The sequence below is a fragment of the Gambusia affinis genome, linkage group LG07 (assembly GCF_019740435.1).
Source record: "Gambusia affinis linkage group LG07, SWU_Gaff_1.0, whole genome shotgun sequence".
In the NCBI taxonomy this organism is placed as follows: Eukaryota; Metazoa; Chordata; class Actinopteri; order Cyprinodontiformes; family Poeciliidae; genus Gambusia; species Gambusia affinis.
Genome location: NC_057874.1, coordinates 29,694,641 through 29,709,536, shown reverse-complemented (window position 1 = coordinate 29,709,536; position 14,896 = coordinate 29,694,641). Strand labels below are relative to the sequence as shown.

Genomic DNA, 14,896 nt, shown 5'->3' with positions numbered 1-14,896 from the left:
GACATCCTGAACATACAGCCAGATTAGTGCATATCCATGTTAAACTGACCTAGTCAAAGCCCAGCCTTAAAGAACTGATGCTACATATTAACAAACGGATGTTTACAGATTTCACAGAATCCAGAAAAGTGCAAATGAAGCATTCCTCTGATTCCGGCTGATATTAGTTTGAAGTTCAGGTCAGAATCAATATTTTATTTTATTCCAAAAACTAAATATTTTTCATTCAGATTTGATTTCTGGATGCTGAAACTGGAAACGGATCTGAATCACCATTCGTCAATATTTAGTTTTTAGATCCGTCTTTTTGTGTCTCACAACTAAAACCTTCAGTTCAAGTACAAAGAAAAATGTTTTTGTTAATTAGTGCAATAATAAAATAAATGTTTATGGAGAAACTGAAACCAGCAAGAGCAAAACCTCAGGTTTTAGTTACGTCATAAAATGACTTTAAATGTTTCAGTAAATTAAATATTAGAAGAAACTGCAGGAATAAAATGAGCTTTTTGTAAAGTTTCAGTGCAGCAAACAAAAATAAGATTTTTTCCTTTATAAAAACCTCAGAATGACTTTCTGTCCAGAAAACGAAACATTTCAATAACAATCAGATTAGATTCAGATAAAAATATAAAAACCAAACTGCTGCATTTTTAAACAAAATACTGATTGGTGAAAATGATTAAAACTAATAACCACAATAAATAATTTCCTGTTAGTGAACATGGAAAACTTTCTGAACTAAACGGTGAAACAGAATCAGCTGTTTGAGTGAAAACTAAGATTTTAGGTGGAAAATGTTTTTTTTTTTTTTCTCTTTTCTGGAGGAAAATCAGAAGTTTACAGCAAAATGTTCAGATCAGTTTGGACCTGAAAACCTTTGGCTGCATGGAGCAAAAAAACCATTTAATTAATACCAACATATCCTCCAAACTCTGGTCTTCATGCTAAGATAAGCTAAGATAAGCTAACCACAGTCTGGATGGGAATTTACGGATTAGCATTTCATATTTGTGCAATTATGAAAGACAAAACAATAAGAGGGAATTCATAATTAGGCTTGTCATGCATTTAAAGGGTTAAATGTTTAAGAACTGGTTATAAGTTCACAAAAACTTTACGGAGAATTTCAGCCATTAATAAAAAAAACTGAAGAAACTGAACAGCATGAAGTTCCTGATCAAAATGTTCAAGATTGAGACGAAAAATAAAGTTTAAATGTTTTGAAATGTTTTAAATTTCAAATTAAAGCAGCAAAGTGTCACAGAAACATTCAACATTTAAGCCTTTAATGTGTGAAACCAAACCTGCAAATATCCGAGAAAACTTGAAATCAAAAATACCAAAAACTTCTGAGCAACAGATAAAAAACTTTGATTCAGATAAATAATAATCGTTTCACCTGCAGATTATTTCACTAATAAGACATTTTACATGTTATAAGTTTAATAATCTGCCAGTGGAAACAGAACGTTTTATACAAATCAAATAATTATTTAAAATATGCTCCTACATTTGGCTGAAAAGCTACTTTAATTTAGCGTCGTATTATTTTAAGTGTTATAAAATATTTTTTATAAGAAAGGGAAAAAAATAAAATAAATTTTGTGTTTTTTCCGCTTGGACGATTTTATCTTGATCCATAATCTGCAAAATAAAAAAGAAGTTTTGTTGTTTTCATCCCAGAACAGATTTAATCAATAACTGAAACCTTTGGAGTAATCCTGGCGTTCTGCTCACAACACAAAGAAATTAAAAGTCTCCGACTAAACCAGAGAAAACCGAGTGATGCTGAGCGTTTCTCTGGACATTCACATGTTTCCTACATTTCATGTTCAAACAGAAAAATTCTGAATAAAATATTCTCAGATGAAACTTTCCCTCCTGAACAGTTCAGAGTTTGTTGATCGGAAACGGCGGCGAGTCGCTCCGAGTTCTGCACCATCAGCGTTTTTATTCCTCCTCATTCCAGTCTGAGGACGTTTGATCAGGATTGATCAGGATTGATCAGGATCGATCAGCTCCTTGCTCTGCAGCAGCCGCAGGGTGCGCTTCATTTCAGCACCAGCGTCGCCTCGGAGCCGTCCTTCTTCTTCAGGTAGAGCCCGGCCGTCAGGTGGTGCTCCCTCCTCAGGAAGGCGTAGAAATAATCCGACACCAGAAGGATCTGGACCGGAAGCAAAAACACATTTTCAGCAGAAACCAACAGAAAGTTTTATTTTTTTATCGTCATGTAACTAGCAGGTTGTTTCCTGGGTTTCCAGAGGTCCGACTGAGGGCTGGGTGAGAAAGTTTCCAGCGCCGCCCCGCTGCTTTACCTGCGCCACGTTGAAGAGCAGCGTGATGGCGTAGTAGAAGTTGGAGTTGGCGCTTCCGGCGTAGATCCAGAGATGCCAGAGAACCGGGAAGAGAGCAGAGCAGGCGAGCAGGACGCAGGAAACCAGGAAGATGTTCCTGAGGACTGGACAGTATGACCAATAAACCAATAAACCACCAATAAATCAATAAACCACCAATAAACCACCAATAAATCAATAAACCACCAGTGAGGTCTACACATGGAAGGAATGTCCACTAACATTATTGATTTTAGTGATTGATTATTCTGACGATTCTACAGATTCTTCATTGATCCACTTCAGACATTAGAAATATATTAGCAATAAACTGATTTAATTGACTGTTAATAAGTTTAAGTGCAGATTTGCTGCAGAAGTTCAGGAACTTTTGGCTAAAATATATTTACACAAATAAGAATTTTTTTAATCTTAAATACTAAATATTTAAATATTTATATTTTGTATAATTTGTACAGTTTTGGCTTCATTTCTGCTCCAGTCTGTTAATTCCTTCGACTGTTTAACTGTTAATCTGTGATTAAATTAGTTGAAGATTATTTGATTAATCCTTTCTATTTCCTTCTTGTTGTTTTAATTCACTTTTGCTGTGGAGCAAAAATAAACTTCAGTGTTTTGTAATTTCTGGAGTGTTAAATGAACCTGGAGATAAGCCCCGCCCACGACGCCATTAAACACTCACCTGTGAGCTCAGGTGTCCACGCTGCACACCTGAACGATTCGAGTTTTTGAAGTAACAAAATAATAATCTTCTTTGCCATTTATTATGGAACAAAATTGAAAGTGTTATTTTGTATGTGAGTGAACATTTCCATCCTGAACGGAAACGTTTCCAGGTACGTTGGGTCTCCATATTATCAAAGTGTTATTTATATCAAATATAACTTAAAAGAAATATGACTTGTTTTGTTTGTTGGTTCCTTTTACTAGTAAATTCAATCAAAATCAAAAGTTTGTCTTAAATTATAACAGATTTTAACTCTGATCTTATTTTAAAGGGAGATTCCCCCACCGTTGTTTTAATGCGTTTGTGCCTCAGCTGGGCGACCCGCTGACCCCGTTGACCCCGTTGACCCCGACCTGACCCAGGTGTGCAGTAAACACTCACATCTGTGCAGGTGGCTCCAGACGGGCAGGAAGGCCAGGTAGAGCGCCGTGTCGCCCACGGTGGGGTAAGACTTAAAGATGGAGATCACCGCCAGCTGCATGAACATCAGGAACACCGGCTGGTCCCTGCAGGCCGACGCACACAGGGGTTAGGGGGCGCAGGGAAAGGTCAGAGGTTAATGAGACGGGAGGACTGACTTCAGTTTGATGCACAGAGGGACGGTGTAGAAGAAGACGTTGATCTGGAAGACGCAGAGGAAGAAGAGGCGGAAATGCTCAAACATCTCAGCGAAGAAATACCAGAAGAGGCCGATGTTGGGCGTCAGGTCCGGAACCGAGAGGCTGGAAAAAGAGACAAACAGGAACATGGAGCCGGACCAGAGGACAACATGTCCCACAGCGCCCTCTGGTGGAGAAACAGAGAACTGCGTTTCTATCCACAGCAGTCAGGAACTTCATGCCAAACTCAGCCATCAGAGGGCGCTGCACTGTAACTCTGTCCTTATTTAAATTAAAAAACTCCACCTCAAGTCAATTAAACAAAACATTTTAATTTGTTTGCATATTATCCTCGAACCCAGAAAACCTTCATGGTGACGTTAAATTTATCTAAAATTATCTTCTCCTGAGAAAACGTGTTCTCTGTTATGCAGCCTGTGTACAGGAGCTTTTGACAATTCTTCTAAAAGAACATCTGAGGTCAGACTCTGATGCTGGATGAGACGGCCTGGCTACAGAACCTGCTCCAATTCATCCCAGACGTGTCGAGGTCGGGATCTGTGGTTCTCCTGCAACATCAGAACTGAGAGCAACAAATGCTTTGTTCAAGTATTAAAAGGAAGTAAGAGATCGAGCTAAAAAAAAAAAAAAAAAACTGTATAATTTTTCCCTCCACCAAACTTTACACCTGACATTCTGCAGTCGGGGAAATGTGGTTCTCCTGAGAACTCATTTATTGGTCTGGTTCTGATGGTCCAAAAATCTCCAGTTTGTTTTTCTGACTCACATGAAGCCGTAGACGGAGGGCAGGAAGTCCCAGGAACCGAGCAGGAAGAAGGACAGACAGACGATGACGAACAAACTGCCCAGGTACATGAACAGGTACTGAACCAGGAACCACCAGAAGGCGGCACGGCGCGGGTTCACCGGGACGTACTGGTGCTGAGGAGGGACACAGGCAGGTGGAGAGGGCAGAACAAGTCAGTAAAAACAGGAAGTACGTATAAAAACAGGAAGTACACATAAAAACAGGAAGTAGGATTCATAAACAGGAAGTGCACATTAAAAACAGGAAGTATTAAACAGGAAGTACACTTTAGAAACAGGAAGTGCACATTAAAAACAGGAATTACGATTCATAAACAGAAAGTACGCATTAAAAAACAGGACGTATGATTCATAAACAGGAAGCACGCATTAAAAGCCAATCAAAACCGGTACCTGCATCAGGTACAGCATGGCCGGGGCGCACAGCGTCAGAGGGTAGATGGACTGGTAGGTGGCCAAGCAGAGGAAAATGGCGCTGAGCAGAACGTTTCCTGAAAAACAGAAATAAAATCAATAAAATCAGAAAATAAGAAGATTAAACCACAAAGTTCAAACTAAAATGAGAGGAAATAAAACAACAAAACTGGAAGAGAAATGCTGCGACAAAAACAAGTTATGCTAATGCTAACTGTAGCAATAAATCTGAATAAATAAATAAAAGGTTTTGTGTGTGGCACTTGAGTAAATCATGGAAAGCATTTCTTTCAGCGTGACTTTAGGAAGGAGAGCCTGGCTTTGTTGTCGACCTTTTATGGTTGTGAGGATGAACAGGGAGAGGACGGCGTTGTTCAGGCCGCAGGTCGACTTGGCAACGCAGGACAAGATGGTGAACGGGTTCAGCAGGTAACTACCAGAGAAAAGAAAAAAACAACTAAAACTGGGCTTCTATTATCACTGGGTTTCAGTTTAAACACTAAAAAATAAAAACCATGAACAAACATTGAGTTAAATTAAAAAACAGCGTTTTTTCAGGTGAGTTTTGATGAACGTCTTCATTTTTCTGGCGTTGCGCTGCAGATTGTTTTGTGTATTCATGTTAACACTGGAGGTCGCTGGTCCTTCCTGAGGCTCTCTGAGCAGCGAGAGCGCCCTCTACAGGAGCGGCAGGTACTTACAACATGGCTACTTTCAGGGGGATGTAGAACATCTCAGTGGGGCTCCTGATGAGCTCCAGGCAGTCTGCGGGGTAACGCTCCGCCTCCACGGAAAACTTCTGCTTCCTGAACTGAAAAGCAACAAAAACAAAATGTTTTATCACCGCTACACAACAGAAAGTTCCCCTTTAACATATAATATTAGTTACACTGAATGAGCAAAAGTTTTGACACAAGAGGCTTTTAACACACTTCTCTTTGACATAGTTATAACATAAAAATAAAACAAAATTCTACTGACACATATGGAGCTCAATAAAGAATACATTTTAAATAAAAAATTCACAACATGTATCTTTCTTTACAGATTGATTCTCACCACTTGCTTGTTAAAGTCCTTCACTGCCATGTAAAGAGCCACCGCTGTGATCACATCCGCCAGCTAACAGGGAAACAGAAACCCTCAACAATAAAAGAACGAAAACCAGAGTTTCTCCAATCGCCAGTCATTTATTCCTCCTACCATGAAGGTGATTTCTGCATAATCCACCAGAAAGTGAAAGAGGTAAATGATGAGAGGAGTCTGCAGGAAAGAAAAGGATCAAGCATTGGATGTCAGGTGGAATAAATGTTTAATGATAAAATTCATCTCAGCTGGAATATAAAACAAGGAAACTCGGTTTTTCTCTGTAAGGAAAATCTCAAAAACTCAAGCTCTTCAAGTTTGAAAACTGAGGCAAAAACGGGACAAAATCAAACATTCTCACATTAATATCCAAATCTACGTGTACTTTAAAATGGTTTTTAACCAACATGTGCATCAAGAGCCAGATTTAACATCTTACCTCGTGGAAAACATCGCCAGAATACGGAGAAACTCCCAGATCAAGCAGCGCTAAACCTTCGATAACTGATCAGAAACAGAAACAAAGTGTCTCTGAACGAATATGATTCAATATGTTTAAAATAAAATAAATCCAACACACTGGGATGAGCTGGATGCAGATAGAAACCAAATATCTCTGCATTTTTAATTCAAAATGATCACATTAAACTACATTTACATTTCAGACAGAAGAATATGCCGTAGATATGACAGCTTTGACAGTTTGGCATATGAAGCATCCAATGCAACTCTTTCAAACATGGGATGTCACTCATAAAATTTGTTACAACAACCACATTTTAAGTTCCCTTTGGGATCCATAAAGTAGTTTTGAGTTGAACTGAATAAATCTGAAAAGTAAATATGAGATGAGTTAATTTAAATGTAAGCAGTTGCCAGGTTCGGCTCGGTGGTTCTGCTGGTTGTTGAATCGCTGACACAGAAACTCAGATATTTGTTCAAAACAAAAAAGAAACATCAATGATCATTTTATTTAAAAAAATAAAATAAAATAAAAAAAGCAAAAATGAAGTCCCTGCTAATAGGTCGATCCGTGTGAAAACTGGGCTTTAAAAAAGATTTATCTGTATGTGTGCAGGTTTTAGCAGATGAACCGGTTTGACTTCACCCGTTGACATCGGAGCGGTGAGGGAACGGGTAGGAACGGAAAAGAGGCCGCGGAGCTCCGCTCCAGGCCGGCTTACCTCGCTTCCAGGCGGTGATCGGAGACACCACCTCCACCCTCTCTGCGATCAGCTCCGCTAGGCTGGATCTGTACAGAGCCGCGCGGATTGTGACGGCTACAATCAGAAGCAGAGACAAGGGAGCCACCATCTTCACAAGGAAGCTCTCTCCGCCCGACCTGCGAGGGGAATGATGGGAAATGAAGTCCTACATAGGACCGCTGGTTATGGTAGCGAAGGAGCAAACAGACCGCCACCAAAATTAAACTTACAGTAAAAAAAAACATTTTAATAAAATTGACAGTATTAATAACAATATTGCTAATACTGTCAATATTAATAATATTGACGGTAAATATTAAATTAATATTAAATTAGCATTTTATTTTTGTATTTATTTCAGAAACGAATTACTTCTTAAACAAACATAAATATAATTATTTATCTTTTTAATAAAAAAATTTTGTTTTAGTGTAACCATACAAAAAAGACAATATATAAAATAATACTTTAAAACGGAACGATATTTCTTATATTAGTTCTGTTCCGGAAACTATATATGTTGCATCAAAACAAAACGAACTTTTCCGTAAAGTTAGAAAAAAATAAAGCAGCAACTTTTTCTCCAGAGATTTCTCTCTGGAGAAAATAAAAGTAACTAGGATTGAAAACCATCTCCAATACAGCAATGATTGAATTTGTATTTAGGGTCACTATTTTTGATCCAAACGCACTTAGAGTCTTCCGCTTTATATTGAGCGCCTTATTATAACTATATAAAGTTATATATACAATTTAATATTTTTTGTTGCACAAATAAACAGCCCAGACTTACACAACCATTAACCTCTGTCGGAATATTTTTAGGTTCAAATGCAATTTAGCAGCCGTATAAGGTTCAGTAATTTTCCGAAATAATTTTATTGTATCACTTCTGAAATTGGTTTCTAATGTGACTAACTCGATTTGAAAACGTTCTTGTGCTTTTACTTTGAATTTCCCTAACAGGAAGTAGCTGTGGTTGCCATGAGACTTCAGTGAAGACTTTCGTTTTCCTTTCCCCGGTTTAGATGCGGAGCTGGTATCGACTGTTGGGAGAAAAATGGCTGGTTTGGAGGCGATGTACACCTGTGTCGCAGATAAAATCGAGTGTCCGCAGGACGCCGTCGTGTGCTTGGTTCACTGGGAAATGATAAAGTATGGCTACCGGTGCATCGGATCTGGAGACGAGGTGAAAGAACAGGAAACTTGTTTTAATTTGTTTAGCCGTTGATCTGCAGAGTTTCGATTAGCGCCGAGCTCTGCCAATGTTTGGGCAGTTGAACATGACTAAAGGTCTCCAACTTGATTAACTAAAGAATTAAAATTATTAGTTTTTGTTTCCGAATTTAAGGGAAGTTGGGAAGCAGTAGAAAGGCTATAAGTGATCTATTCTTTAAGATGAGACGGATTAGTGACAGTCAGGGAGAAATTAATCAGTTTGTTATTTTAATGGAGTTATGTACAAGCTTAGCTAAAGTCTTCATATTAGCTTTTTTTAATGCGCATTGTTATCCGGGTGTTTTTTAATAATTTCAGAACAAAATGCCAGACGTGTGTTAGCTTAGCATAAATCAGTCTGTTTAATTCAGACTTTCAGGGGAAAACTTTGGAGTTGTGAAAAATGTCTAGTCATCTTTGGGAGGCTAACGCAACTGCGTGATGATAGACACTCTAACGTGTTAATTATTTTGTCTGAGTCTCTTCTTTTTCTTTTTCTCTGTTGTATTTCAGCCTAGCAGCCGTGATAAAAAGTCAGAGCTGCTTCCTGCTGACTGGAGCAGCAACAAGGAGCTGTACAGCCTGCGTTACAGAACCAGCGACACAGAACCCGTGATGGTGCTGAAGGCCATCGCTGTGGACTCCACGCTCATCTTCAACTTAATGGTAACTCAAAAAACAGGACAAATGAAAGTAGCTGATGCAGTGGGTTGATGCTAATAATCACACAAGGAGCCGGAGAGACGCTGCGCTGTTTTCTTCTTCTGTGTTTAAATCAAGTGAAACCTTCACGTTTAGCTCAAATGCAAGAACCGATTATTTATATAACCTATAGCAAGTTCTCTTTGTATTTGATCGCCTTTTAATTCCTGACTTTGGTCAAACATTTTGAGCATAAGGATTGAACTTTGACCCCCAAATCCCAAAGGAGTTGAAAAAGAGGCTTCATGGAGCATTTGTCCAACACGTGGATTAGCAGAGCTGATGATGTCATCAGGATGTTCCATCTATTTTCTTACATCCTTGTCCCTGGTGGGGTCAGGAGGGCCTTTTGAGAGGCGGGGTCACCTGGACAGGGGTCACCTGGACAGGGGTCACCAGGACAGGGGTCACCTTGTCACACAGGTCACCAGTCTGTCGCAAGGCAACACAGAGACAGACAGGACAAACAACCACACACACACACACACACACACAGAATTTAGACAGGCCAATTAACCTAACGTTCATGTTTTTGGACTGTGGGCCAGGAATTGGACCAGGACCTTCAGTGCTACCATCTGCTCCACCGTGCAGCGTGCTCATCAAGATATTTTACTGCACAATATCGTCTCTTTTGGGTTTAAAGATGGGATTGGCGGGCAGAACGTCTGATTAAAAGCTGCTGTTGTTCTGCAGAACTCCGGCACTAAGCAGGTTTCAGACCTGATGGTGAACGTCAGCGACCACGTCAACGCCGATCAGCTGCACTCCTTTGACAGGTTGGTTTTTACCTGCTTCGTTTGTCTCACCTGAGAACAGAAAACCTAAATGACACATTCTGCCAACAATAACCAGATAATGATGTAAAACAAGACGTTGTTCCGGTTGGTGACGCAGCCTCTTTGTGCCGCAGCGTGTTCAGAGACGCAGACGATTTGTCTGAGAAGGTGAAGGCTCAGCTGTTGCCCCGCCCAGAGAAAGCGCCGGAGCGCAGCAGACGGGAGGAGGGCGAGTCGTCTCAGAGGAGGCGGGAGGAAGACGGCGACCCCCTGCGGCTGCCCTGCAGACACCCCCGCCACGGGCCGCAGCCTCACTGGTCAGTAAGCAGCGGCGTCCAGGAAACCGCCTCGCTCTAATAAACTGTCTTCACTAATTGGTTTTATGTGTTTAATTACACTCTGAAACAGACAAGTAGAATATTATCCAACACACACATCAAATATTTAATAAACCAATGTTTCCTTTTCTCCTGTGACATTATTTTCTATTAAATGTGGTTTTAATTTCACAATCTGAAGATTATTCCTCTGATTAATAACTCAAAACACATCGGAGCAACAAGTTCATCTGTAAATTCATCTTTAGCTTCTAAAATAAATAGAAAACATCAGAATGACCAGAAGGAAATTTTCACAAAGAATCACTAACAAAGAACAAAAATATCATTTTGTTCTTTTGTCAATAGGTTACAAACATTTTTCATTTTAAAAGCTAAAAACAAAACAAAATATTTTTATTTAAAAGCATGAATCCGACCCAAACGTCCCGTTTATCTGGGTCCATTCCCGGTTCTGTCTGAAGGTTCAATCAGTGGAAAAAACTCAGTTTGTTGTTTGATTGTGTGGAAGATGATCACAGCAGGAGGTCAAAATGATTTTATTTAAGGATGAAGGAGAAGGTTTTTTTTTCTGGAAGGGAAAATCAAACTGGAGGACGGATTCGTTCCCTCCTCCGACCTTTAACCTGGTCACATGAGACGGCGGCCCTTCATCGCCTCAGTGGCCCCCAGGGGACAGAGAGGATGATGAAGATGAGGAAGACGGAGCAGAGACGGATGGACAGAAAGTGAACGGAGAGAGTTTGAGACGGAGAAACGCAGCGATGAAGAGAAGATCGGATCATCTGGACCTCAGATTAATCAATAACCTTACAAATATTTGACTGTATTTATTTTAGAAACATTTGGTTTTAAATTGGTTAGGAAAAGTTTCGGCGCCGATCCAAAACGTCTGAGACCAGAATCCGTTAAAATTCTCTTTATAGCATGAAAAGGTAACGGGTCACTTCCTGTTGCATTTAAAGGGATCTTAAAGGTTTTCTGGATCAATCATTAATGTCTGATCATTTTTATTTCATCAATAAGAAAACAAAATGTCTGTTGGTTGGTTTCAGGCCCGACCCACTGAATCCTCCGTTCGCAGCCGGAGGAGCAGATCTGGATCCGTTTGGGTGAGTTCTCATTTAATCTGGTTTAAACTTGAATCTGGTTCACACAGACAAAGAATCAACATGTTGCTCTGGGTGGTTCAAGCTGTGGCTCAGGGGCCATTTGAAGGCCCTGGACTGAATGAAGCAGAGTGAGACTTTTTGTTTCTTCTACGTTTAAAACCAAATTATTACAGATGTTTATTTATTTCTTTTATTGGTTTTTGTTGTATTGAAATGAAACCTCCTCTGGTTTCACCCTGATGATTCAGTGGATAATATCTATATTAATATCTATATCTATATTCCAGGTCAGTGGGTGGGGGGGGGATGATCGTGGACCCTCTCAGGTCCGGGTTCCCTCGCTCCGGCTTTGACCCGTCCAGCGGGATCCCAGACATCCTGCCTCCTGGAGCCGTTCCTCCGGGGGCCCGCTTCGACCCGTTTGGACCCGTGGGACGCCACAGACCGGGGTGAGACACACACACCCACACACCCACACACACACGTTTGCACGGCTGCCTTTGTGGAGACTTTCCATTGACTTCCATTCATTTCTACAGCCTAACTCTTAACCTAACCCTAACCATTAGATACCTAACTAACCAAAACTCAATTCACACCTTAGTCCTAAATCTGACCCCTGACCCAAAACCGGTGTTTCCCCTAGTGGGGCCCAGACTTTGGTCCCCACAACCTGGTGTATGTCAGGAAAATGGTCCCCACAAGGTATTAGAAACAAACAAACACACACACACACACACCACATCGTGTCTATCAACACCGATTGAGATCGCATTGATCAACATAACAAACTGATCTGGAACAGGTTAGGTTCAGTCTGTGGTCTAATCAAAACCTGGAGCCTCACGTTTACAGCCACACAAAAAATGTGCGGCGCCATATTTTACGCACAAAGCAGCATGTATGAAAATGAACTTTGCATCAAAGTTTACGTAAATATACGCAGTTTTTCCCTGCTGTGAAAATGTGCACAGCCACGCGCACGGCTCCAGAGTTATACATCCAGAGTTTTTGTGCGCCGCACTTTTCTAAATTTTAGTGTGAAAACTGCACCGTCTTTAATGCATGAGGCCTCTGGACATTACATTTTACACTAAATTATTCTTAGAGAATCAGATTTCAGTCTGATCATTTCTGCCTGTTCAGCTGTTTTAGGGCCACTGTCTCTTTAAATCATCAGTTTCTGACCACGCCCCCAAACCCAACTGGTTTCTGGTTGGTCACAACAAAACTGTTTTCCAGCAGCCATTGTACAGCAGGAATACCAGCAGACAAAATGCTGGAGGTCAGCTGGGGTTGCTGGGTAACGGTGTCTCAGCAATCGGCTCATTCTCCAGTTTTAAACTTGAACTTATCGCCTAAAACTGTGTGGATGTTTTCAGAAACGGTCCAGACCTTCAGAACAAAGATGACCAGAATGTGAAGCTGTGATGTCTGAAGTTTCATTTCCTTACGTTTTCCTGAAGTCAGTGGCGTTGATGTTCCTGTTTCCTGTTTCCTGTTTCCAGGCCCGACCCCGACCACATGCCGCCGCCTGGATACGATGACATGTTCATGTAGCGCCCGCCGCTGATTCCTGCTTCCATTACTCCTGCTCACACCGCAGAACCGGGTCCGGTCTGGTTCTGGTTCCGGTCCGGAACCACCATGGATCGCCCAATGACTGGCAGGATTTTCTGAAAATGAAAAATAAAATATTCATTCAGACTCCTTTAAGGTTTAGAAATGCTTATGAATTTTTTTATTCTGCACAGATTCAGATTGACCCTGATGTGACCCTGACCTTTGACCTTTCTGCTTGTTATGATAAACCTACATATCTATAATTTCTTTGTCTGAGCATCTCGCTGAGAAATGAGTGAATTAAAGCGACGCCTCAGAGAGAAAACTCCCTGTTTGGATTATTTTGACTTACAGAAATGTTTGGGAATAATTTCCATTTCTTCAGAAAAGCAGAACTTTGCTGCTTGTTTGTTTGGTTGTTGATTTTGAAACGTGGCCGATTAATTTCTGCCAAATATTCTAATAAAAACTGCAAAGTTGTTACTGTTTTAGTTCTGCCGCTTTGTATCAAACTCCAACATTTTCATGGGAAACATTTTAATTCAGTGGAGAAAATAAAGCTGGCCGTTTCCCTCGGCAGCCCGCAGCACCATGGATACGCCACCATACTTGACAGTGGAGCTAGAAGTTTTTAAAAATTAGTATCAATAAATTTTTTACCTAAAATTTTTTTTACCTGTAGTTAATTAGATATTTGCTCTACAACTAGTCAAAATGTTTAGTAGATTTAGTTTTTGCAGTGAGACTTTCAGACTGAAATCAACCAACATGGCTGCCGTTTACCTTCAGAGCTGCAGGAAAACTTCGTCGTCGTCGTTTCACATTTAAGACAATCCTCTGTGGTTTCCTCCTTAACGATTCAGTCAGCGCCACAGAAACGGTGACATCATCATGACATCATCATCTGAGAACTGATGAGCAGATTCAAGGAAACTTCAAACATTTTAAATTCATTAAGTATATTTTCAAAAAGTTTAATATTTATTTTTTCATTAAATTCAGATGCTTCTCTGATTTTTGTGTCGTGGTTTAAAAGTTGTTACCATTTTTATATTTTTGTGTAAATTTTGATTATTTTGGTTTGGACCGCAGCGTTGTCTGGTTTAACTTCCTTTTCCTGTTTGGTTCCTCAACTTCCTGAACATCTGGACTGACCTGGATTTGGATGTAGGACATCTGGGCAGTTGCCCAGGGCGGCATTGGAGCATGGGCAGACAGCTGTGCACTAGAACCTGGTAAAGACATAAAGTTGCGGCACTGTGGTGATGCAGGGGCAACGCCCGACCCGCTTATGGAGGCCCTATGTCCTCATGGCAGTGGTCGCAGGTTCGAATCCCGGCCTGTCGACGTCAGACACAAGTCTCTCATTACCCTCTTTCCTGTTGAACTACTTTCAAATCTAGAGCCACAAAACTATAAAAAATTATCAAGTTATCCAAGTGCCAAATTAATCACATAAAATCTGGATCATTGTGGATTTTTCCATAATTCCTAAAATATAGAAAATATATCTGGCGCCCCCTGCTGGGTGGCTTTGGGGGGCAGAAGCTACCCGGGGCTCCTTTGACAGCGGGACCGCCCCTGAAGCAGTGCTTTGCTTTGTTTCTTGGTTCTGATTAAAACCAAAGTTTCTTCTGTTGTGAATCGAGTTTCTCTTCTGAGCCGTTTTCCATTTTGATCGACACTGAAAATGAAATGAAGTTCAGCGAGGAACCGTCTGGATAATGAAACAGAAAAACAGAAACTTTATTTTCACTTTACAGAATCAGACAGAGATCATCATCATGTTACAGACAGAATCAAGTATTTACAGGACGGAAGCTTCACTCAGTCACATGCATCCTCACAGCAGAGTGAAACCTCTGGTAACACTTAAAAAATTAATTAAATTCAAACTTTCTGTGCTTTCCACACAGCAAACAAATCAAACGTCTGGTTGTGAGAGCAGAATAAAAATACAATCACAGAAAT

General features: G+C 40.4%; 2 protein-coding genes across 2 annotated transcripts; one reads left to right on the top strand and one right to left on the bottom strand.

Annotated features, from left to right (window-relative positions):
- Nucleotides 1–1,268: 1,268 nt before the first annotated feature.
- pigu (phosphatidylinositol glycan anchor biosynthesis, class U) lies at nt 1,269–7,406 on the bottom strand. Its single transcript, XM_044123278.1, has 12 exons — nt 7,193–7,406; nt 6,448–6,512; nt 6,126–6,185; nt 5,982–6,044; nt 5,624–5,733; nt 5,255–5,355; nt 4,902–4,999; nt 4,468–4,622; nt 3,660–3,803; nt 3,463–3,587; nt 2,316–2,458; nt 1,269–2,164 (listed from the first exon to the last, which is right to left on the bottom strand). The coding sequence occupies exons 1-12, from the start codon at nt 7,320–7,322 to the stop codon at nt 2,051–2,053; spliced, it is 1,308 nt and encodes a 435-aa protein (XP_043979213.1). The 5' UTR covers nt 7,323–7,406; the 3' UTR covers nt 1,269–2,050.
- A 782-nt stretch (nt 7,407–8,188) lies between these two features.
- psmf1 (proteasome inhibitor subunit 1) lies at nt 8,189–13,413 on the top strand. Its single transcript, XM_044123272.1, has 7 exons — nt 8,189–8,402; nt 8,945–9,097; nt 9,830–9,912; nt 10,047–10,229; nt 11,306–11,362; nt 11,650–11,811; nt 12,871–13,413. Exons 1-7 carry the CDS (start codon nt 8,274–8,276, stop codon nt 12,920–12,922), a joined length of 819 nt encoding a protein of 272 aa, XP_043979207.1. The 5' UTR covers nt 8,189–8,273; the 3' UTR covers nt 12,923–13,413.
- The last annotated feature ends 1,483 nt before the right edge of the window (nt 13,414–14,896 follow it).